Source organism: Ambystoma mexicanum, chromosome 11 (assembly GCF_040938575.1).
Source record: "Ambystoma mexicanum isolate Mex_15411 chromosome 11, UKY_AmexF1_1, whole genome shotgun sequence".
NCBI lineage: Eukaryota > Metazoa > Chordata > Amphibia > Caudata > Ambystomatidae > Ambystoma > Ambystoma mexicanum.
The window spans coordinates 706,344,963-706,371,601 of record NC_090934.1 but is presented as its reverse complement, the minus strand read 5'-3'; the positions used below and the strand labels follow the sequence as shown (position 1 = coordinate 706,371,601).

The 26,639-nt window shown below is 47.8% G+C and overlaps 1 protein-coding gene across 1 annotated transcript in view; it reads right to left on the bottom strand.

Annotated features, from left to right (window-relative positions):
- The window catches only part of TCP11L1 (t-complex 11 like 1), a 666,815-nt gene that overhangs the window by 245,187 nt on the left and 394,989 nt on the right, over positions 1-26,639 (bottom strand). The window contains exon 8 of the mRNA XM_069623576.1: positions 10,426-10,607. Coding sequence (XP_069479677.1) covers positions 10,426-10,607 — 182 coding nt within the window. The remainder of the gene's footprint in view (positions 1-10,425; positions 10,608-26,639) is intronic.

The window sequence follows — 26,639 nt, the reverse complement described above, 5'->3', positions numbered from 1 at the left end:
TGCTGTGCCACCTCCTTCTTATAAGAACTCCTTTCTCATGAAACTTGGTTTTTAAAGTCAATGGACTTGTTCAGTTTTTGTTAAATGTTAGCCCTTTGGGACTTGGAGGTCACCCAGGATGCTAATTCACTAATTTACTAAGCTGACTTGTTGACTGAAGTGCCTGAAAGATGAAAAGCGGCCAATAGACTCCAGGAGAATTAAGGCAGGCATCCTGAAACCAAGGGTATTACAAGAGACAAAGAATTCAAGCGCCTTCGCTTAGGGCTTTAAGAGAGGGAGAGAACAAATATTCACACTGTGTTGCCCATCTTCTCGACATTATTCTTACATTGGTCACTGTCCCCAGGATGATACATCCTTTGTGCACTGCCAGTACTTTACCTGATGACTTGTGTATGGAGAGTTCCTCGTGTAAATGTCCAGGTTCCTTCAGCCCCTAGGTACACACTGTTTTTAATTTACCTTTTTTTGTTGACATCATTTATGGAGTCATAGTACTCTGTTTTTTAGATGTAGATGTATATGAGCTATAATCAAACTTCCTCAGACGTTCACAGGTTCCAGTGCACACTATGCGTAAAGGCAGTAGAGCCTCATCATAGGGCCCTCGCCACAGTCCACCCCCTCAATCTCCTATAAATTGTCTTCCAATTTACCCAGCTCAGAAGTTAATGCTTTCCTAAGGCCCCCACTTCATCACTCGCCTTGCCCTGTACCACCACCTTAAGGGTCTTCCAGATCATTTTCCAGTTAGCCACACTGCCAATGTTAATAACCAAAAACATCAGAAAGGGCATACGCCAGGCTGGAATCTGAGCAATCGAACCCTGTAGGGCCCAGGTAACAACCAATGGAAAGTGATCAGAAATGGTCCTAGCAGCATAAACGGCATCCACAAATTCAATCATACATTCCTTCCCAGTAAGTTGGTAGTCTATCTTAGTATGGACCTTGCGTGGTGAGGAGTAATAGGAATAGCATCTACAGTCTTTGGTGAGAGTCTGCCAGATATCCACCAGACAAAGATCTTGTAGCATGGTGCACAAGGTCTTGGCCGCAGGGGAGGGTAGCGCACATCTATGATCAGATCTATCTAATGTGGGGTTTAGTGCACAATTAAAATCGCCCTGCCATATCCATAAAATACCACTGAGATGCGTCAGCCTCTCACGTAAGGATCGAAAGAAAGTGGATGCATTATGGTTCGGGGCATACAAATTCACGATAAAGACCTATCTGTGTTCAATGAAGCCCCGTACAATCACTAATCTTCCCTGATCGTCAGTCTCTACCTTAAACTACTTGAACGGTACTGATCCAGCGATCCACACCAGAACATCCCTAGACTATCTTGAATACGGCGAGCCGTATCCCACACACACCCATTTGTGAATGATTTTGGTGAGTTCCTCTCCCAATAGGTGCGTTTCTTGTAATAAGGCTATGGAAATCTGTTTCCTACGTAGATAGGAAGCAACCCTGAGCCGCCTCATTTATGAGGACATGGCCCAGACATTCCATGTCACAATCTTAAGCAAGTCATCCCTCGCAAAATAGAGAACTCTTCCCCTCCCACCATCCATCCACATCACGTAGACTGGTAGCACTTTATTCCCCCCACGCACTTTCAACGCACTCCCGCCAGTATCCATCCTCGCACCCGTCCACCTCTCACAAGCTACCCACAGACGATTCACGTGCCCATATTCTCCCATCACATTGCCCAAAACCCACAGAGGCAAACAAAAATGACCACAACAATTAACAGAAACAGGTGGCTCAACAGTGTAGGAATGCTCAAGCCCTCCTGCCCTCCAAGAATATATATATATATGCTCCAGGGGTCTGCAGGTATGAGGGAATCCACCATTGTGAATGCCCCCAGTGGCACATCCGGTCTGGGGTCATGGGCTGCTCGTGCTATATCAGGATATACAAAGTTCTGTTCAAGAGGTCACCTGCCCAGCTCCCAAGGCATCATGAACCTTCATTAACATAGTACCATATGCTCATGGATTCAGCCAACGTTCCATAACTGGGCAAAACTTGCATCCGCCTGCTAAGTCTAACAGGATATCTATCAGGCAGTCCCAGGATCTTCTGTTCTCTTCTCAGATCCAGGTGCCATACTACACTCGTCCATCCATTGGTTGGCCTCACTAGGATGTGCGAAGAATAGCGCTTTCCCACTATGTAGCCCCTTGAGCTTTGCTGGGTATATTAGCATGTACTTAAGTCCCAGACTACGAAGCCTCTCCTTAGTAGGAACAAACATATTCCTCTTCTTTTGCACTAGAGGAGTATAGTCCAGATAAATAGCCTGCATTGACGATTCGCATTTGATTGTAGCTCGCTCTGTAGTTAACTTAAATATTGTCTCCCATTCCCGGAAATTAAGGATCTGTGCAATAACAGGGCGATGTAGTGCACCTGGAGGCAGAAGGCGGGATAACGATCTATGTGCCCTTTTCCACTGTGACTCCCTGGGATAACTTCCCAGGTCCAATCTCCTGCAGTAACAAGTTCTCAATATAGGACCTAGTGTCAGACCCCTCCTCACATTATTTGGAAATGATCGCAAAGGGCCCTGCCCTCAGCATCTAAAGCACGTTGCTCTAGTACCGTATTCCTACATACCAGCTCTTCCACAGTTGCTTTCAACATCTCTGTGTCAGCCTTCGTGGTCAAGATCTGCCCCTCTTTGTCAGCCATCCGATCGCACATCCTGTCGTAGCAGGTTCATGTTGATCTTAATTTTGTCTATTTTTGTTCTCGATGGAGGTGCGTAGCGCTGCGATAGCTGCTAATAACTTATCTTCCTGTTATTTCAGGTGAGGTCCATGGTCTACTGCTCACCATCAAGTCCCGTAGGGGGATCCTTGAGTTCCACTGGGTTCAAATGAGTCCATAATCATCTTTTTATGGTTCCCCTTTACATTGGTCTCCAGCTTGTCAAGTAAAGGTCACAGACAATGTAGAGCCAGCCAGGGTTAGTTCTCTCCCCTCAATAGGATCGGTCAGCCCAGCCGCTGGTCGCCAGCGAAGAACTAACATCAAGGGCGTCCCGTACGTGTATTTCACCTAAGTAATAGCTCAGGGTATCTCAGTGGGTGTAGAGAAGAGTCATCCATGCAGAGGATATCGTAATTCAAACGTTTCTAGAAGAGCTGTACATGGTGGTTGCAAACATGGAGTCCAACGACAGTTTCTGCTGCTCAGAGAGGATTTCACATGCATTACAGTACAGTGGCAGGCCTCTTCTCTGCTGGCTTGGCCACACAATGCTTTATTATGGGGAGGCAATGGCCATCAGGTTGTGGCACCTAGTGAGTGCCTTAGAGCATACACAGATGATCCTTGCAGAGTGATCTCATCCAGCAGGGTCTCAACTTCCCCTCCAGGATTGGGGCAAAAAAAGTTATCAGTTCCCAGAGGTCCCTACTGGACCATCCCAGTATAATAAATCCCACTAGCACTACTAGGCCACAAAGTCCATGAAAATCTCCACTATATCAGTGGCTGCTTATGACAGAACCCTGCATTCAATGTCTGATGCCGCCGTACCGTTAAAGCTGCAACCAGCACTCAGCTGCTCCCCTGCAGGGCACCATGAACGTCAGGGGACGAAAGCAATGGTCTCCAGCCTCCCCGCAGCATCCGACATGTGTGGTCCACACCGTAGGGTCATTAACACTGAGGGGAGCCGTTCATCCTGTCACGGCTCACTGCTGCTGGGGCAGCAGTATGCTACTTGAACAGCAGCCAGCTGCGATCCTCTGTGCATGTCGAGATCTGCATTCAAGTTGTCTCCGCCCAGCAGTTGTTCTAATCGGGTGTCGCCGCTCGTCCCCACTGCCCCCCTCCGCTTTGCCACATATCACAACCAGGTAGCAGCGATGGAGGAAACCTCACCAGTAGTCCCAGAGATCTGATCGATCTTCAGGTGCGGATGGCAGCAGGGCACAATTACATGCGCATATCGGAGCGAGGCTTCCCTGGTGTCACTCACCGTTCGTTCTTGTTCAAGCAGCCTGGAGGCCAGCGGTGGTGCCATCTTGGATATTATTACTTTTGCGAACCTAAGCAAATATCCACCACACCAGTTTATCGATCTGCACAGGAGTCGGTAGGGCCACGCCCCAAACCCTCTGACATTGCACTAACCAAAAATCAGCAGTAATGTGCAGGCACAAAGGATCAATTACAGGATCCGTCTCGGGAGCCCTTGTCAGTGTCTCCTCATGGCATTGCTGCAAGCCACGCCTCCTACTCAGTTTTTTAGTTTCCTTATTCTGATCCTTTGCAAATAGTTGTCCATGCACACATTGGCATTCTCCCCTTTTTGACATTGTGACAACGTCACTGTGTATCCCAGCAGTAAAGGGTGACTGGGGAACTCTGAAAGTCGGAGGGAGCTACCTGCTCTGTGGAGACGATAAATGGGCATTAGTCCAGAGAATCTGCAGACCTTCCAAATGTTGCAAACAGGCCTAAGGCACGTGTCTCCAAGGGACCATTGTCAGAGAATCAATTACCAAGTTAGAACACTCACACAGAGGCAACTGAGAGAAGAGGGAAATGTTTGCAGCTTACCCTGCCGAGTCCTGCGAGCCCATGCATGCTGTGAGAATACCAGTGCCGAAGGTGCCAGAGGGACCAAGCCCGAAATGGATTACGGACAAGGCTCAAAATCAAAACATATGTCAGAGAAAAGAATGAGGCGTTCCGTTAAAAGTGCATGATAAAGAAAAGGATAGCCAGTTCCCTAAGAACTTGCCAGCCACGGTGGTGGGTCAAGAGAGCCAATTCCTCACAAACCTGCCAAGCAGATCACTGGTTCTGGGAGGGTCAGCTGGGGCAGTAACAATTGCTGTATCCCCTTGTATAGGTGGATGAAAGCTGTAAGGGGTACTATAGCCTATTGGGTTTACTGAGGGAGTCAGGGTGGATATCCCCTCATGGTTGCTGGGCAAGACTGCACCACAATGAAGTAAGTGGTCTGGGACACAACTGTGGGTTAGACACTATCCTAAGGGGCACCACTGGAACCTTGTTTTATAGAAGAGGTCATGGATTATTGAACTATGGAACAGTGGTCCTTCTTGAACAGTGGTCCTTCTGAATGGTTTGTCCCATTCCTATACTTTGTTTTGATTCTAGAGAAGCTCCCTTATTCTGGTGTTTAAAGAAACTCTTAAGCCCCATAGGAGTTCTCCCAAACCAGTCCTGGTGATCCCTACAATCTGGCTGTCCAGACTTGCGCAAGGGTGCTGGGCAGAATCATGGCAGAGATAATGTGTGATGAAGGGAGACCTTTCATTTGTGGTACACTCCCCCGTTCCTTAGAGCCTTCCTTTTTTATTTTGCCTGAGGTGCAAAATCCACATCCATGTGTAAATAAAACTGCATTGAGAACTCAAACTTCCAGTCTATGGTTCCTCTTTTCCTCTTTTCCTCCCTCTTTTTGACAATATTGAAATGGGATTGATTTTATCTGCGGTTTTCCTTCCACTCATAAGATGGACCCACATCTATTCTTGAGAGTGGGGTTAACCTATGGGTAGATATTGCTTCCCTGCCTGATGAGGTTCCTGGCAACAGCTGGCTGGAAGCAGCACTGGATTACCCTATTCATCCTTTCCACCAATTCAAATATGGCAGGAAAACACAGGACAAAGAATGGATTGGTCACATTTAACGACTTACAAATTCCTACATCTAAACTGAGGTAAACTGAGCCCCATTATCAATGATCCCTTTCCCGAGGATCTCACTCTCAAGGAGAACATTTTGACTCCAAAAGGTGGACACAAAGCCAACTGCCTCTTATTCCAACCATTTAGAGATATAATCCATCAGAAGTAAGATGAAACACATCTTGTTGGACCCCAAGATCTCAAAAGGACCAACAATGTCCATTGCTATTTTGGACCACACGCTTCACTGTTTCCTGTTGTTTAGGATGCCCTCACCGCTTTACCCACGTGAGTTACATCCTGAGAATGCAACTCATTTATGCAGCCCTTTCTCTTGCTTCACTCCAATAAGTATTCCTTGCGTATCACAGGGTTGCTCATAGCCCCAACTAATTTCACAGACTTTCACAATGATGTTGAGTTCTCCGGAGGCCAGAAGCTGACACTTGGAGTATAAAATAAAGTGAGGTTTGTTACAATGGTGCCACATCCTCAACGGTCTAACTTCAACAGTGGACTGAACCATGATTCAAATGCAGACTGACTCTAAACCTGTCATCACATGACAAGTCAATATTCTTGTAAGGAAGAAAGTCTCCTTTTAAAACCCTTTTTTAGTTCCCTTCACTGTTTCCTGTTTAGGATATTCTCGCTGTTTTACCCCAGTGAGTTACATCTAGAGAATGCAACTCATTTATGCAGCCCTTTGGGGACCACATTGCTCCCAAAGTTGTAGGATACCTCCAAGCAGCCTTTTAGTCTCCCTGGGTCAGTACCCTGACCCACACAGTTGTGCTTGTTCTGTATAGTGGCAATGTACTTTGACACAGTGGATCCACAAGTAGAAGCCACTTTGGATCTCAGGTAGCCCTTTCTTCCTGGAGGATCACAAAATTGAGACTCTAGTAATATGAAATCTAGTATCCAGGAAACTGTGCTTTGCCACTCTTGAGTGTGATTGGATGGAGACCATGAATGACCATGTGGGTTAATGGTTTTAACCTGTGCTCCAGCCAGGAGCGCACAAACAAATGTGTAGGATTAAAGGGGATATATGTATTGTATTCCTCCAGAATCCACATCCCAGAGAATGCCCAAACAGCAGTGTCTGGTGCATTTCCCTTTCCCTTGATACACAGGTTAATACACTGCAACATTCGGAGTCATCTCCCGGCAGCTCCCCTTGCGGCTTGCCGCCCCTCTCAGAACGCTACTGGCCACAGCCACGCTGTCAAGCATTCACAACAGCTACGTTACCAGCCACACTGAAGAATTCTGAAGCTACATGTAGCCTCAGAAGGTAAGAACTGTGTACACACAGGAGCCACATCAAGTCCTTTATTTTGGCAAAAACAATATATTTACTATGCACATCTTAATTTACAGAACTGAAATCTGTACTACAGCCAAGCCCCTAATTCAGTGTACCTTTGAACAGCACACACTCAAGGCACCTGCTGACTTCGACCAGCCTACCTCACCCACTGCTCGCATTTGCCAATGTGCTCCACCCTCATCCCTTCACTTCTCCGGACCCAAGGACAAGGTTAGATTAACACTACTTTTGACAATAATCTCCTTATTGTCCTAGTACCTTAATTGTTCCTGACCCATATGTATTGTCACCCATCCTAGTAGGGTCTTTTCACTAAGGAGTCCATTTCTTGTGTTCATAATTTGTAGGGAGACAGAATCCTAAGGCCCAGAAGAAGGCACCATATCTGGAAACCGAAACGTCCGAGGACCAGGCACTTCACCAGCCAATCCTACCTCAAATCTTGGAAGCATCTTCCCGATGTAGACCAAGGATTGGTCAACACCCAACCATAAAGAAATTCACCCCAGAGGGGGTTAACTCTTCCATAGAAAAGAGGACAGTTACTCCCGGACACACTGCCAAGTTATTATTTTCTTGTTTCATTTTACTGCATCAACTTTGATATATTTGTGGTTTGATTTATGTCCACTGGGATTAACTTTCAACATTACAATGCAGTTGCTGTGGGTTCTCTCTACACACACTGCATTGGTCACTAAGTGTTCAGTAATGTCATGTATGTTTTCCTGAAAATGTTGGATTCAATACTAATTTGTGACCCATGCTCGAACTATGTCACTGTTTTCAAACAACTTGGTTTATATTGCCTTGATTGTTTTACATCCAATATGTTTAAAAACATGAAATAAAACTCATGTAATTACGAACTAAATAGCTATTGAATTATAAATAGTGTTGACAATTAATGTTTTTCAATACTCAATGAAAAATGTGGGTCAAAGGTAATTTATGCTAACACCTAGTTCAGTCCATCAGAATAGTACAGCGTACACAAATAGTAGTATGCTTTAATTCTAATCGGCGGTTACCACTCCATGGTATGCATTTCTAATTGTAGCCCAAGGTTCCGCCAGTAGGGCCATCTCTGATATGATATGGCATTTATAACGCGCCTATACACAAGTGTTTCAAGGTGCGACGAGGCAAAGGAGGGGGAACAGAGGGAAGACAGACAACTAACTATCTGACTAGGCCAGGTGTCATTCAGATCGCGCAAGTGCAAGAGAAGGGGGAAAAGGATAAGTGCAGAAAAAATAGGATTTCCCTTGATGTAGCAGGGACAGTTGGATCTATTGTTCGGTAGGTGTTTATTCAGATCTATGACTCCCAGGATTCGCCTCTGCTGCCAGAACTGTAAAACCAAGCACCACATCCTCCAAAGGTCCTGGCATGGCTGTTTACTCTGCCAAACCCTTTGCACTGTCCTTACAGCGTGAATACCCCAAAGGGTATATCATGCTGCACTTTCTTTGAACCACAACCAGTGACTCTGGACTAGGGTCTCTATTGCTGCATCTTGGCTATGAAGTCACAGGCCACAGTTCTTTCACCTGCACATCTTCAAAGATCCCTTTCAATCACAGCTGGGCTCATTGGTCTTTTTCTCTGTGGTCAGTGACCTCATTTTCTGACCTTGCCCATCCATCTGTCAGCTATGACTTTCCTTGGTGCTGGTTCAAGAGCTCAACTATACATGCTCTTCACTAGAATGACTGTCTTCATTTCTTCTTTGGGATCTCCTGTTGTGGGTCCCCTTTCTCACCTGTGGGGGTTAGCTTCATCCTCCCATGACTCTAGAGCTCCCATGTCGAACTTCCCACCCAGAAACGAGTGCAACCTTGATGGCTAGTGACATCACTACTCACCTTTGCAATCTCCCATTTTAGAAACCAGTAAGTGAAATACTCTGGCCGCACTTCCGCTGATGGGTCCTTTCATCTTTTTGGTAGTCTTCCTTGGGTTCAAACTGTTTACAGGGCCACGTACCTCCCTAGGTTATCAGAGGCCTATTAATTCCTATGTGCCAGAGCTGCATGAGGCAGGAATAGGAGGGGAGTGGGTCAAGGCGGAGAAAATAGGCCCTGCGACAAGACAGAAAACACAGCAGCTCGGGGATGTGGTGCACAAGGCAGGAATGAAACACAAGGCTATATGGCAGTTCAAGCCTATGTTCCTAGCCTCCTGACTGGCTGGCGCCATTCCCCCGGGTGCTTATGTGTGCTAATCAAAAGTATTTATTGTACCTTTAAACCACCTCATTTGTTTTGGAGATGTACCTTGATTGCTCTGGCCTTCCTACTATGTACAGAGTCAGAAGGTCAAAGGAGTCACCCCGGAAATCTGGAAGATGCATATAGATGACCGATAGATATAGAGCCTATGCAAAATCTCCCTAACAAATCTGACATGTAATATTATGCCAGGTAACATTAGGTTGAACAGAATACACAGAATACAACATTAAAAGGGTTAGGGGGTCATTACGAGATTGGTGGTATCTGGACGGTAAATCCATCCAGATACCACCAAACTATATTTCCGTTACCGCAACTTGGTCCAGCGGACTTACTGCCAGATTACAATTGGCGGTGGTGGAGTAACTCCCATTTATTTCAGAGTCCTTTTTCTGCTGCAGTAATTCCACCTAAAGTGGGTAGAAAGTCAGCAGATTTACTGCCAGCTCATGGATGGAGGTGAATCCTCTGACTTTACGCCCAACTCATAGTTGGGTGGTGCAGGAATGCATCGATATATGGTAATACAGCCGCATTTATCCAGAACAGCCCATCTCGTAATGAGGCCCTATGTCTTACAAATGTTTTCCAATATGTAACTGTTTACCAATTTCATGGAAATATTACTCCACAACATAAGGAACCGATAAAAAGGCTATGCGACTCATCCTAACTTTCCAAAATGTTGCATTTGTTGTAGCAATGTACCAGCAGAGCATAGCAGTCTTCCAGGCGTGTATTTGCCCAGCTTATCAATCAGAAATAATTACCATTTTTATACAATGCCACATGTGCAGAGAGTCTTCTAGTTGCCTTTTTTGAAATAGTAATCCAGGCATGCTTATAAAGTTCCATGATGGAATTGAAAGGGTACCATAATTTACTTGCAGATCACTGTAAAAGGAGGATGGATTAAAAGTGCAAAGTAGGCTGTGATTGCAGCTAAACGCTGGCCACTTGTAGTACAGCCACAAACTATGTTCTAGGAGCATCACAGCAGCAGTGGTGCCTGATCCCAAGCAGGTATCTAATTAAATCGTTGGCAATTAACCCTACTGAAAACAACCATGTCTATTTTCAAAGTAGAGATTCAATTTCACCAAAGGATTACACAACTTTAACTACAAGCATGATAATTTCATAAACTACTTACGGAAGATGTAGTCCTGTTAGGAGAACTTTTATTACCGTCTTCAGTTTTTCAATAAATCCTGTCAAGTTAGATAGCGCTGAACCTGCTGAGTTATACGTAACCAAAAGAATAGTACCCATGATGGTCAGCTGATCAAGCTCCAGCTGCATTTCTTCAAAGCGTGTTTGGTCCAGTAATAAAGTCTGCCGAAAAATGAACAAATCCATAGTTACTTATATATTCACAAATGCAACATACGTATTTTTCCCAAAAAAGTTCCATAGAGGGTGCTGAAAACCTTTCAGCAGTAAAGCATTTCAGGTGGCTGGTAGGCAGAGTTTGTATGCAGTACCCTCTGGGAACACAACACATAACTATGACTACAGGTGTAAGCAAATCAACCTTTGGTATAAGTCTGTACTACACAGTTCTGGTAGCAGTCTGAGCAGCCAGGCTTATCTCAAGAGGGGAATGTGAGCAGTAATGATGTTACACAGAGGTCTACAGTCACAGGTGTTCAAATAAACTCTTGCCCTCAAGGTTTCTTGGATAAATACTTATTAATTTATTTATCAGTCAGTTATAAAACATTAATTAGAAGGAGACAATCGTATACTAACGCACATATAGACTTCAATATTTTTCAAGAGGAGTAAAAGGCAAAGGTTATCAGAACATAAAAAGACTATAATTATTCTTAGACAGTGCAAATACTTCACCAGAAGAGTCAAGTCAATTCAATAGGCTAGGCCAAAGTCAATGGGCTAAAGTCTTGGATAGGATAAAGCGGTTCTTGTAACTAAACGGTAAAGTCTCTGCACAAGTTCTCAGAAGTAGTTTGTAAAAAGGAGAATCATATGTTGGGTCACAAGCCGATTAAGCCTGCGAGTTGCAAACGTTTCAAGCACTTTCACCGCGAGAGGTAAGTTCTCTCAGTCTTATTTCACAGTACCTTACAATGAAAACAAAGAGGCAGCTGATGACTTCTGTTCTTGGCAGTTCCTGCAGATTTCGCTGTTCCTGGGCCTTAGTCGTGGCGACAAGAGGGAGGACGTCGGGGGACTTGTGCACTGCACTTGGACTGTCAAAAGCTTGCAACTGGCAAACTTCAATTCTGGTGGCTGTAGGTAACGCACACAAGTTGGTGTCCCTCTCCCTGGTCCTACGGTTTCCAGCAGCAACTCTGAGGAAATTCAACCAGCTCCGAGATGGGTATCCAGGATGGCCTACTTTGGAGTTGATTGGTCCCACCAACTCAAAAGGGAGTAGTCGTCCTTTGCAGGGCTTCTCTGTCGATGCAAACTTGGCGATTCGGACCTGCAGCAGGGCTTCATCGGGCAAACCAATGGTCCAGGAGTTGCAGCAGTCGCCCTCTTCAAGCTCTTCTTCGGTTCCTTCGTCCAGTGGTCGACTCTGCCTTCCAAGCCAGGAGACTCGCCTTTTATTCAGTTCTCTCCCATTCATTCCGGCCTAGCTGTCACTCAACCAGAAGGGTGGCTGTCCTTGCCGGACAGTCAGCCAGCCAATCACCACAGAGTGCATTTGGGTCTCCTAAGAGACCAAGCACAGGGAGTTTCGGGCACCTCCCTCACGCTGCATCCTTTCACCAGCCTTCATCCGGAACATCACGGCGACCTGTGAAGAACAGGTTAGCACATCATAAAAGCACACATAGCGCTGCGCTCTGCGCAGTCACCTACCATCGCAGGCACAGCTCCAGCCTGCTCGGCGCCTCCGCCATTCCTCCCACACCTAGGGAGATAAAAGACATTAACTGGGGCAATAACAATTAAGGAAAAATAAACAAAGCAAAAGACGTACCTGAAGAACTGAGTCGCAGCAGGATTGGACTCGCGGGCCCGCACCAGTGAAGAAACTCAGCGGCGAAGCGCCCAACCACAACGCACCCCTGCACAGAATTGCAGGACGGAGAGCGCACCATATCCGAATCCAAGGTGAGGAAGGCTCTACGGGGAATCTGAGGGTTCACAAGGGAGGTTGGCCCAGAGAGGAGGAGACTGTGGGCTAATCCAAACTCCTGTATTCCTGATCAGATCCTTGGCAGAGTGGGAACCCAGGGAAGGATGATCCAGGGCAAAGGCAGTCCAACCAGATCGGGTGACGTCTCTGTGGATACCAGGTGAGCGTTACACTCCTGCGATTTAACGTTACTGGAGCTGCGTACAGTTCGCGGTCGGGAATAATCATGGTAGTTTGTTGTAAAACCACTGCCACGAGCCATTCTGAGAGGAAAGGGTAGCATTTGACTGCTACATGAGTATCTAGACACAGGGGATACTAAGTAACCCCTCCAGCACTCTATTGTAAGATAGGGTGTGCTGGGTCTAGGAATTTAAAAGACTAGTACAGTCAATTTCACTTTACTTACTCTGGGAAACAGTAGTTTATCCCAGAGAAGGTAGTTAAACCTTGGGAAAGCCTGAAAGGCTTCCCTGTGTCGCTGCACTAAGGGTGTTGTGTGACAATTGCAAAAGATGATGCCTATGGAGTTGGTTAGACTCTCTCCAGTAAAAATAATCAAGTCTTCAAAATCTAGCAATGTTGCTGGGGGTCTCTAAGGTGAAGGGAATTAGCATATATTTGAGAATTCCCCCTAACAGTGGCACAATGGAATTTATGAACAATGCAAAATAGGATCAACAATTGGCAGAGTATAATACCCATTAATTAATTAAAACAAGCATTTCTGTCCACGAGTGAAGCTGCCCATGAGCATTATTGAACTTCCCACCATAGCAACACCTCACCAAGTTCTCCACAAGTTAATGAGTAGAAGAGGAGAGTTGAAGAATGTGGCTTGGCATGTGTCAAAGGGAAACAATTGGAGAAATTTGCACAGATAAAAGTTTCAATATCATGTTTATTTCGCTGCTGCTTGGCAATATCACAGATAATATGGACTGCTTACAATGTACTGATTGCTCTCTCTATGCCTACTTCTGTCTGCAGATTGTCTTCCAGTAACAGTACTTTTAAGTAGGTATTTAAAAAAAAGGTGCCGTAAGAATGGCAGCACCCTCTACAAAATGAAAAGTATGTTATGCTACATTTTTCTTTGCCTAATGTTTGCACTCAAGTAGTTTCATCTTATGTGACTTGGTTGACAATTCTGAAAGCCTGCTGTATCTTGGGGTTCCCAACTCTTATGTAGATGCCACTGTTTTTCTAGTATGTCAGCACCTCTCAGCTTCAAGTGCTTTTTACGGTCCTCAGGATCTCCAACTCAGGAAATATGTGATCATTACTAGCTGCTCCATGGCACATTACCCAGAGGGAGACCAATCATTACTGGATCAGGACATAATAAAGCCTGTCTAGAGGTGCACCCCAAGAATCCACATTTTGACTAGCATTTCAAGAAAAAGCTCAATGGAGAAGGTGCATATAGTGAAAAGGACTCTGCAACACAGCCAGGTCAAACTAGGTTTCATTCCTGAAATTAGTATCAAGGTAATGTGTGCTGGAAGGATAGTGATACTGTTACACTGTTATGTAGATCTCTAAAACAGACATGTTTCAGGATTATCAATGTAGTCCCCTGGCCCAAAATAAGGTAGCTCTGTACATTTCAGGCGGAAGTTTAATCTACCAAGGCATGTTAAACTGAAGGATACAAGTTAATTTGCTATAATATTTATGAAGGCTTTAAAGATGGGCTCCTCAACAACATAAACACAACAGGAGTATTGTTTAAAAAAAAAAAAAAAAAAAAAAAAAAAAAAAAAACTCAGCCCAATACAGATGCAAGTCAATGTCAAAACTCACCAGAAATCATGTATATGGAGTTACCTCTCTCCAAGGGTTGCAGGAGATATACGAAAATAATTAGGTAATGTAAAGATGTGAGGAGTGGCTGTTGGTGCATTTATAGAGTCCCGCTCATAATTTTGTCCACTGAATTGGCAAATCAAGTACTGTAACCAAAAGGTGTTCGAGGAGGTCCCTGAGAAATATTTTAAAATAATGGGTCGAATAGGTACATTTTGCTGCTCATATAAAATTGGATAAAGAGCCATGGAATTAACAATTAGTATAGTAGCTTGAGAAATAAATTAATCCAACAGATGACCAGGTCAACAAAGAGTACACACGAGTATTTTGAAACACATTTGCATGCTGCTTGTGCTGAAAGAAAAGCATGAAGTCAGTGCTGCCAGAATTCCATCCTAGATGTACTAGAAGAACATTGTGAGGCTTGTCGCAACAATATATGTCAGCATTGTCACTGCAAAACACATTTTCATGCTGCAAAAGGATAATCATGAGACATGAGAATCCCATTTTAATGTTACTTGTTGCCCCAGCTCTGTGAAATGTCGTGCTCCCTGCTTAGCGTCTGCCCTATGTCGATCTACCAGTGGCCATTTCAGCCCCATCGTCACCATCAGTGGCCATTTCAGGCCCAAGGTGTTTCATAGGCCAAGTTCTGTAGCCATAAAACATTTACTCACTCTGTGTATATTTGTGCCATTTATCCAGGTACAATTTGTCCAGGCTATTGCTTTGGGCAAATAGTGAGTAAACATGAAGTTTGCTGGACTTCCTTTAGGAGGAAGTGACATTTGTCTAGACTGCCCAGAACCCATTATTGCTTTACCAAGTATATACTATGGGGCTCATCACGAGTAAGGTGGCGTGGTAAAAATCGGCAGTTAATGGAGCGGTAACTGTTACTACCGTATTACGCCCCACAGTACAAGTTAGGTGGTGAAGTGGAGGATTCGCCTCCAGCAAAAAGCTTGCTGTAAATCTGCCATATTAGTGCCAACAATCTGCAAAATTTGCTGAATTACCGCAAGTGGTAATTCAGCTGAAATCACCATGGAGTCCTATGGACTTCAATAAATGGTGACTAACACCATCTACCACCACTTGTAATCCGGCGGTAAATCAGATGGACTAAGTGGCGTTAACTGTAATTCCATTTGGTGGTATTCCGGCAGATTTACTGCCGGAATAACGTCAAACTTGTGATAAGGCCCCATATCTGGTTATATTTCTGTTTTCATCATTGTTGTTGTTGTCAGAATAGTGACATATTATTTCTTTACCGCAACTGATGCTTTTCGCACACCACCTGTCATGAAAATGACGGTCCCATTGCACATCCCTCGGTTCACAGTGAAAACACTCACTTGCATTTCTTCTGGCAGTATGCCTGCATTTTCAATCTTACCGACTGCTGGGTCTGTGCCCATTTACCACATGAATTATGCTCCAGGATCCCTAGCGCACCCATCCCCTTTCAGTGGGGGGGATGTCTGTTTGAATCTCAAGTTGGTTACCCAGTTCCAAGGCCCAGGACTCTGTAGGGTCATTCATTCCCACTAGGCTTTACCAGTCCTCCGAATTTTCCCACCCCAGACCAAGTACGCACTAAGCAAGCAGCACTCCACCTTTCCTCCCCAGCAATTGGTGGTGTATGCTACACCAGCTTAGGTCCTTTGTTCATGGAAATTGAATATTGACTGTAATTTTTGATTTTCCCAGTCTGGGCATGCTATGTATTCTGGAACCTATTTCATCTGTAGGGAGGGACAAAGCTTATTCATGGCTACCCATTAATTGGAGAGGGAGTTGCTACATGGGGTATATCCTGCCTGCAGTGCATCATACTCCCACCTTTCCAGCACAGTCCCGTCTCAGAAGAAGTACTGCCTGGGAAAACTTTGTTGCGGGGTGGGCTATCTTATTCCAGCCCTTGGGGTTAAGATAAATAGAAAATGTCTGACCCAAATGTCACGGTTAGTGGAGGATATTGAAAATGCCACTACATCCTTAATGACCATTATCCCGAGAGCAAGTAGCCATCCAAACCATGGTGCTTCACAATCGTATGGCTCTAGACACAGTTCTGGCCTCACAAGAAGGCACCTGCACAATCGTGAAGAGTGGGTGCTGTACTTCTCGCACCTAATTACTCAAGCAATATTACTAACATTGTCACCCACATTCTTCACACTGCAAGCCTCCTTCACACCAGGCGGAGGCTTCCTGGACCTTTGGGTCTTGGATTGAAGGTCTATTGGGACCTCTCAGTGTGTCTATTGGTCAGATCTTAGTCAATGCTAGTCATAATTCTAAGTCTGTCCTGTCTGTCGATGGTTTGTAAGTGCCTCCATTCTCGGTTATGCAACACCTGTTCTGAAGTCTCTCAAACTGCCCCAGTGCTTTACTGTCATGCTACGGAAGAAATAATCTGCTATGACCTACCGGGATGTGATATTTGCTCCCCTAGAGATGTATGTAATGAGACTGGAGTGACGGAAGTCATCATACTGTAATCGTTCTCACCTTGTGTAATCAACTTCACTAAATGCATCACATTATGCTGTCCTCCATGATAACGCTATCAAAGATGTAAGAACGCAGCAGGTATTAATGACTTGTATAGTGTGGCTTTGTTCCCTGCTTGAAACATTGTTTCAGTATGTTTCTTTGCCCTGTCTGGACCACCCTTCCATTGAAATGGAAGTTCCTCTGGGTACAAGAGAACGCCAGAGGTAGGGGAGTTCTCATTTCTGCCGAAGTCTCATACTGTCGGTTTGTTTTGTCCTGTTCTCGTTTTACTAATAAGTTGTTCACCAATCCACCAGAATAGTTAGTGATCATTTTTCCACAACAGGATCAAGCAAGGACAGGTGGAGAGAAGGAACAACCTGGGAAGGCTTAAACAGAGGTGGAGGAACCCCAGGTCTGCTACACACTTGGTGGACCACAGAGTAGAGAAACGAAGGGGGAACAAACATGTGGTGAAACGCCAAGGAGGTCGTCAGGCAACCAGGCAATGGATAGAGCAGTTGGGGGGGGGGGGGGTGATCGTGCAATTAAAAGGCCCTTAAGGATGAGTTTGTGTGAGTGCCACATTGTATGACCATAACTATGCAGTGTGCATGACAGACTTGGTAACTAAACTACAGAGCTGGGCCCGACTTCCTGTTACCATAGAAGGCAAGATAGCACTCATTAAGATGATAGTGCTCCCTAAACTTCTCTACCTCTTTCTCAATGTTCCATTATGGCTAAAGTGGGCATTCTTTCAAGACCTAGAAACAGAGATTAATAGGCTTGAGAGGCATTCCAGGGCAGTGCAATTAAAGTGAGCCACGTTATCGCAGCCAAATGAGAAAGGAGGTTTTGCGGCCCCTAATTTTCATTTATATTAGATAGCGGCGCAGGCACAATTCGCAGCCTTTTGGTTCTCAGAGGGCCCACTTCCCCCACACACTCGTTTGGACGGGCACTCAGCGGGTGATAGAGACCTGCTGTCGTTCATTCTTCACAGCCTACACATAGATGGCTATGAGTTTGACCCAGCTAGCACAACTACAATGTCCTGGTACAGACTATGGAATGAGATGGGTGTATCCGCCCCGTACCATAGGGATTTTACTCTCTGGAACTGCATGCCATCCTTGATACAAAATAAATCCCGACTCACAAACCATCTGGACACAACATGGGTTTCATACGTTGAGGGACATGTAACTTTATCCCCGTCACTGACAGACCTATGCTGGTGCACCACACATCCTCACTGTGGTTACAATATGCAGGTCTGCGCAGGATATATAAAAATCAATTGGTGGGTTTCCAGTAGAACCTGAGAATGACACTATATTGGGATACATTTTGGAGGCAAGTGAAAACCATGGCCTCGTGTCCTCTATGTACCTCCTGATTGAGAATTGCTCAACAGGGCTGCAACTTAATGCTTGCACTAAATGGGCACAGGATCTGCAAATGGACATCATTGATGACCTCTGGGCGAACATGTGTGCACAGACGCGTGAGATGTCCTAAAACTCCAGATTCCAACTCATACAACTGAAGGTGCTACATTGCTATCATTATACGCCAGATAGGCTACGTTTATTCGCCAAAGAGGGAACAAGTGGATGTCCTAGATTTAATCATGCTAATGCCAAATATTACCATTATGATATGGGATTGTCCAAAACTTAGACCGTTCTAGAACAATGTGTGTCAGATGCTGTCGGAGATGACGAGCATACATGTAGATCCCTCAACAATGCACTGCTTGTTTCATATTTTTGAACCCACTCTGGGCTGCATAATGTGCTGGATGAGTGTGAGAATTCCAAACAAAGACCATTGGCTAAGCGACATTGTGTGGGCCAAGGACATGGAGGAGCAATGGGCGCATATGCAACCTGTTGAATCTCACCCAAAGACATAAGGGGACCACTCAAAACTTATCTTCTAAGCTCATCGCCTTCGCAAGACATTTCCACATATTCACAACTGCTTTAGTCCCGGGCCTCTACTGTTACTGGACCGGAGCTGCTAGTCGCTGCGATCGCCCTTCAGTGTTATTGTAATGTACCCTTCTGAACTGTGTATTTTCCTGCCTTAGCACGGTTTGCCATCCTCCCCCCGTTGTAACTCATGCCACAATGTGTTGTAATGTGTATTGCCAAGTGTGCCAATAAAGAACGTTAAAAAAAATGAAAGAATTAGTTTGTGTGGTTGAGGCCAGTAGGACGGGAGAGGTTGGCTGTTGTGGAGCAAAAGCAGGTCCCAGAATTAGGGAGGGCCTTTTAACTAGCTCCATGGGCCCAGCCATTAGGGGCCGTGCCCAGCAGCAGATGACCTAGTCTCCCGCCTCATCCTTGGATTCAGCAAAACAAAAGAGGTGATGGCTGGAATGATTAGAATGAATCCTAACCTCTGGCACTGCTCTGGGCAACCCTCCAGACCATCATTCTTTGCCTGCCAAGCCATTACAAAAGGGGAAAGACCAAATGCAAATCAGGCCTTGTCCCATCCCAAAAGGGGCAGTCCAGTCCGAACTGCTTGATCACATCCCTTCTGCACTAGACCAAAAGCATCCCCAAACATGTTTTGGCCTTGTTGGACCCCATCAGTGAGGAGTAGCTTTGGTACGGGACCCACGTCTGGGCATACCCATCACACTTTGGGTGACTACAGCAAAACAAAAGAGGTGATGGCCTTCGATTCAGGCATACCTAAGCCCAGGTACCAAGGAGGACGGGTCTCTTAGGAATTCAAGGTGTGGTCTTGCAAAGTGGTCCTGCCAGTAAAATGTGCAGGGATCACTCTGCATTATAAACAGTTGCGAAACCTCCACAGTAGGAGGGAAATGCCCCATCGCCCACCATGGATGGGCCAATATTGTAGGTTCACTTCTTAAAGTTAGCCAAAACATATCTAATAATAGTAAATGATTTACATCACCTCTTAGGAAAGATGGCTATGGCTGTATGTTAGCCTTCCAGGTGTCAAAAGGCCAAGCTCAGAAAGTGCAGGGGTAGAATACTAACTCATACTTCTGCGAAAGATTATCATCCAGCAGAGGTACAGACAAAGCAGAAGCTCAATAAGAGGACAGAAGAATCAAGTGACAGTCATAGCCTTTCTGAATTTCTTCACCACTTTGGGCAGCACAGGCAGGGGAGAAAAAGTATATAGGAATAGACCTCTGCAACCTGACGGAAAAGTACCCCACAAAGAAAGCGCAGTGTTCTCAACATCTATGCTCACCTCAAACATGTGTTACTGAAGATTAAATAAAAATAGGGCAATCGCCTGGAGGCCTTCTAGATGGCAAATACTGAGAAACACTTTATTGTCAAGTTACCCATTCTGAGGTTACCAAGCTAGACTACTAAGGTTGTTTCCTTGAATGTTAGGGATCCCTTTAGGGTGGACTGTAGAGGGGATATCTGGTCCTTGAATGCAGAGACCACAACTGCAGTGTCAAGTGATATATATGATGAATGATGGGTCCCTAATTGTTGATGTACAGAACTGCAATGCATTGGGGGGGGCATGGCAAAGAGCACCATCGATGTGGTCGCTCTTCTAACAGCCTCCGCGGGGAGCCCGCTGAGGTGCCGAAAATCAGGCGACTCCTGCGGGGTACAGGATTCGGAATGCGGGGCTGCAGCTGTTGGAACGCCCCAGGCACATTGGCCCTCGCATCTCCTGAGCCTCGTAAACTGATGTGCGGGGAATCGGCCCGCTGCCCTCGGAGGCTCCAAGATGGCGCATGGGCGACCCGGTGAGAGGGGGAGGAGCAGCAGCAGCGCGGAAAAATAAATGAACAAATGAAACCCACCATCCCTTGGCCCGACCGCTTCACGGGGCCCTGCATCCCGCACGACTGGAGGGGACCTCCTGCCTGCGGACAACATACGCGGAGATCATAGGGGCGCCGCCCCCACCCGCCGTTCGATGAGCGGAGCATCTGCCGGCACATCGGCTCTACGGAGGACTCTGGGGACACCCTGCCCCCCGCCTGCTGTCCTTCATCGAGCCTTGCGTTGGGGGCTCGGCGCCTCCCAGTTGTGGCACTCAGCAAGCCGGATCTGGCGGCCACTCTTGGGAGTCTGCCCCGGTCGGAGACGGCGGCGGCGACTCCCAGGCCGAAACCTACATTCAATCGTGTTGCGCCTCACCAGCAGCCCCGGAGGGCATCCAGCCCCCAACGAGATTCCCCCCCCCCCTCCCGCCCGAGGCTAGGACTGACCTGCAGTCAGAAGCGGCTGTGGGACTCCCATCGCTGGGGCCGGTAGCCTCCCTCCAGGAGCCTGCCTTGATCAGGGGAGGCTAGTATTCTCCACCATCGGGCTGCGTGCCGCGCGGGGGGGCGCTCTGTCTGCAGCAATCAAGGGCACTCAACCCCAACACGACTTCCTGCCCGACACCTAAGGCCCCCTGCATTTGGGAACAGCTGTGGGGCTGCCCCCTATCCCCATCATCTCCTGGGGCGCCCTGGCCCACCCAACAGCCAACTGACTGCCCGCAGCGACGTGGGACGAGAGATCTCCCTCCCCCTCCATTGTCTCGCAGCCTTTGAAGAAGGGAGAACCACCATCAGGGGAATCGAGGTGGACGAACTGGGACCCCGTAACGTACCACACAGGCACCCCGGTAAGTGCACTCTGCCCCAATCGCAAAGCGTCAGAACGCTAGCCTTCCTCAGACTCTGCTGACCCACTATGCCCCCTGGGGCACCTAACACCTGAGTTCCACTCCTGGGGCGCCCCGGCCCACTCGGCGGTCCCAGCCACTCTCTTGGGGAGCCTCCCGGACGACCTGCAGCCCCGTGGGAGGAGATTTCACCCCCCCTCCAACTTATCGCCTCTGAAACCCGCGCTCCTTGCCCTTAAGACCTGTGAGCCCCTCGCCCGCATACATCCCACTTGCGACCACAAGCGACTTGCTGGCCTTTATGGCCGACATTAAAGCTGAATTTCGGTCTTGTATGACTGAGCTCTCGACAAAATTAGAACACACAGACCAGAGAGTAACGGAGGCAGAACAGAGACTGGGGGAGGTTGAGGACCAGGCCCAGGACCACGCTACGGCCATAGATGGGATCCAACAGTCCATCCCAGCATTACAAAACAGATGTGAGATACTGGAATTCAAACAGGAGGACCTCGAAAACCGAGCTCGGCGCAATAATCTACGAATTCGAGGTGTTCCCGCCTCGGTTCCGGACCGAAAACTAACTGAATATCTCGGTGACTTCTTCCAATGCCTTCTTCCAGACTTAGAGAAGGCCCAAATTCTACTGGACCGCACCCACAGGCTACGCCCGCGCCGTGGAGTGGAGTCAGACTCTCCCCCGACGTCATCACCAGAGTGCACTTTTTCACCACCAAAGAGGCCATCGCATCAATCTCCCACACCCAAGACAAACTAATTTTCCAGGCATCCACACTCCAAATTTACCAGGACCTTTCCCTTCTCACCCTACAAAAAAGAAGAGCTCTCCGTCCACTGGCTCTCTTCCTTCAGGGCCAGCAAGTTCGCTACAGGTGGCTCTTCCCAACAGCATTACAATTTACTTACAAAGGCACCCTACGAAGAATTACCCATCTGGAGGACGCCGCGCAAATAATGCACCCACCCTCACCCAGGACGACCTCTCCGGGGGCATTCCGGGGGTGTCGCTGAAGGGTCTACGGTGCCCCCGCCAAAAGAAAAACGAAACACGTGGACGAGAGACCCGAGGGACAGAAGGAGGAAATGACCGTACACTGCAGGAGGGCACATAAATAGGAGCCCGGGAGGCGAACGTTCGGAGTCCGACCTAACGCGACCCCGTTCCTCTTTGGCCCCGATTCTCCCTTGGCCCTGGGGTGACGCCGTCTACTGTGCCTTCGCAAAAGACTATCATACATCCGCCGCAGCGGACCCCCCCCCCCATGGCTCCTGCCCACTTCCAAGGTAGGTTACACCTACAGATCCTTGGAATGCCAGCCATAGTCTGGCCACAACTTCCAACCATGTTGGCTGACCTCTGTTATTTGGCCCAGTTGGCCTGGGGTGGCATCAGCCTCGCAACGCCGACCCCCCCATTAATTAACACCCCACCTCCCAGTTGGAGGCGGGGACTAAAAACCCAAGAGCAGGACAACTACCATTCCTACCCATCTAAGCAATGGCTGGCCTCAACTCAACCTATACCTCTCACATGAACCCTCCAGAGAACCCCCACGCCCCTACCCGGGATCATAGCATTCTGAGAATCGTCTCCCTCAATGTCAGGGGGCTGAACTCCCCTATCCCCCAAACGCAAGTCTATTTTACAGAAGCTCTAGGACGAGGACGCACCAGTGGCCCTGCTCCAGGAAACCCATCTGCTGCCGGTGGACTTCGGCGCCTACGCTCCCAACAATTCCCTAAACAATTCATTGCCTCAGGTGGCACCAAAAAAGGAGGCACAGCAATCCTCTTTCAGAAGGGACTGAACCCCCACTTTCTGGACACTAAACTCTGCCCAGCGGGATGATTTGCGGCAGTGAAATGTCTCTTGCTGAACCAGCTATACACCTTCATTTCGGTCTACGCCTCGAACACGGGACAGGTCGCATTCTACGAAGCCCTGTCCTCTGCTCCGATTCCCTTCACGGAGGGTCAGGTCGTGCTGGGTGGGGACTTCAATGGAGTGCCAGACCCCTCGAAGGACAAATCACACCCGGCCTCCTCCGGAGACACCACCCTGGCCCCTGGCCTGCTACGACTATTCAGGGCCCTGGAGGTGGTCGACTTGTGGCGGGTGCTGCACCCCTCAGAAACAGATTTCACCTTTTACTCCTACGTCCACAGAAACTTTTCAAGGAATGACCTCTTACTGACATCACCGCAGGTCCTGGTCTTCACGAATGAGGAGTCCATAGGAACAAGAATTCTGTCGGATCACGCCCGGTAACCCTGGAGATCCGCGCCCACGACCCTACTCCTACTGCCCACCGCAGATGGTCACTGTATGACCCATTGATGAATGATATGTCGATTAGGGACGCCATAGCGACATCAATTTCGAACTTCCTCCAGGAAAACCCCACCGAGGACACCTCCCCGGCCAATACCTGGGATGCCATGAAGGCAGTCATCCTGATAGCCGGAGAACTGATAGCGCGCAGGGTGGCATTTCATAGGATTTCATAGGAGCAGAAGGCAGACCCGCATGTCTCTCGAGGAGGCCCTCCGGGAGGTGGAGGCTAGGCACAAGGAAAAAGGCTGGTCCCCCAAAATACAGCAAGCACTCCGAACGGTGCGGATGAAAATTGAGGCGCACTATGCCGAACACGGCATACCTGTTAGCGAAGACCAAACAGTTTTATTATGTCAGGAACAGCAAAGCGAATAAGTTAATGGTAGCAAAGCTCGCCAAAATCAAAAAGAAGAACAACATCATCGGTATGCGTGACCATCAGGGCACAACCCAATACTCAGAACCGGAGAAATTGCGACTAGCAGCCGAACACCTTGTACAGGTAATGTCTACACAGCCACGCAACCAACAGGAGCAGACTGCATACCTACAAAAGGCCGTCCTTCCTCAGCTGAAGCCTTCAGCCCGAGATACTCTAGATGCGCCAATCTCAGCAGAGGAGGTTGAAGAGGCCATAAAAGCCCTCAAATCCAGAGCCCCAGGACCAGACGGATTCACCACCAGATTTTACAAACTCTTCAGGCACCAACTGCTACCACCATTGGTGAACCTCTTTAACTCTTTCCGGAGCACAGGCACGATAACCCCTTCCATGCAGGAATCTATTACAATTCTCCTGCCTAAACCCGGGGAGGGAGGGACCCAGCAAATCCGGCCTCTTACAGACGCATTCACTGCTGAATATCGATGCTAACATCTACTCTAAGGTCCTGGCAACGCGTCTCTCTCGCATCCTGCCTGACATAATCCACCCGGACCAGACTGGATTCATCAGAAACAGAGCAAGAAGCGACAACATTCGCAGGACACTAGACCTGATAGACCTGGCCAACCGTAACTTCCAGGGCTTGGCATTGCTAGCCCTCAACGCCACCAAGGCGTTCGATAAAGTGGACTGTATCTTTATGGACCTCACTCTGGAGGCCTTTGGCTTCGGATTAGAGTTTCGAACCATGGTCCTGGCGAATTACAGATCTCCAAAGACCCTCTTAAGAGTTAACAGCTCCCTCTCTTCTCCAATCCCTCTAACCAGTGGAACCAGGCAGGGATGTCCCCTATCTCCACTCCTATTCGCCTGGTTATGCAACCCTTTGCCCAAAGGATTAGATTAAATGACTCCATCAGGGGGTTCCAGGTCAGACCCTCCCAACATAAAGTGGCCTTATATGTAGACAACGTCCTACTCACCATCACACAGCCTTCCATCTCACTGAAACATGCCCCGGCTGAGATAAAAGACTATGGGAGAGTCACTGGTTTCACTATTAATTTCAATAAATCCACAGCTTTAGGGATAGGCTTGACCTCGTTGGAAAAAGGCAACCCTGACCCCGCCCTGTCCCATTCAGTGGAAGCCCAAGACGATCCCCTATCTGGGGGTTCAGATCCCGGCAAACCCAAAGGAGGTCTACCGCTTAAATTTCCCCCCTCTTTTTAAGGAACTAGCAGATGACCTGAAGCGGTGGAAATTGCAGGAAATCTCATTAATGGTCCGTATTACTGCCTGCAAGATGAACCTTCTCCCTAGATTCCTGTATGCCTGTTCCTCGCTGCCGGTGCCTATCCCACCTCCGGCTCTTCGGGACCTCCAGAGGAATGTGCTGGGCTTCATCTGGCGGGGGAAAAAACGCAGAATCCCCCTGAAGACAATGCTGGGGAACGCCAGGCTGGGCGGCCTGGGAGTGCCCGACCTACAGGGATACCAGATGGCAGCACAATTGGATATCACCCAGGCTTGGCAGGTGTCCTCCGACCGCCCTAGATGGGTCGAACAGTCTCGCCTTGCCCTCCCCCCTGCGCTTCCTCCCGCACATTCCACCCCCTATGCAAGAGAGAGGCTGCTGCTGGCCACTAGACACACTGTGGATGCATGGGATAAAGCGCTAAGGAAAAAAGGGGTTCCCAGAGGGCTGAGTCCCTCATCACCAATCTTTCTCAATCTGACCTTCCCTCAGGCTATGAACCCCTGAAACTTTAAGAACTGGATCGCAGGGGGTCTGGAGTCGCTGGGACAACTGTTTGAAGGGGGCAGCCCCACACGTTTGCGCAATGCAAGGAGACTTTTCATCTGCAGGAGGCCGACAGGTTTTCCTATATTCGGCTCCGTCACTGGTGCTCCCACCCACAAACCCATCTTGCAGCGGTCCGCCCTCCCACAGCTCTGTAACTGACCCTGTTGGACCTCCCGGCACAAGGTAAAATCTCGGCCCTATACAAACGCTTTCAGGGGGACTTCCTCACCTCCAAAACTCGCACCATGGCGCAGTGGGAGGCGGATCTGGGCCATCCCATAGAAGACCAGGCCAGAATAGACATATGGTCCCGAGCATACTCCTCCTCAGCCTGCATCACCAACAGGGAATGTGCCTATAAAATATTGTTACGTTGGTATTACTCCCCCCTGAGGCTTCACCACCTAAATAGTTCCCTGGACCCGGCTTGCTAAAGACAATGCGGACACACGGGGTCCTTCTTTCACATGTGGTGGACATGCCCACAAGCTCAACAATTCTGGAAACAATGCCTGAAGATCATAGAAGATATCACTCAAACGATGCTCCCCTAGAGCCTGAACCTGTCTTGCTGGGGGCTCCCATCCAGGGAATTTACTCGAGGTCAGGGCCCAAAGCCAAGCTCCTGTCCTAATGCCTTCTAGCAGGAAGGAGAACAGTCGCCCGCTCATGGAAAATTAAAGAGGGTCCGCTCCTACCCCTCTGGTGGACCAAAATGTGGGATATCCTCATCGCAGAAAAAGTGACGG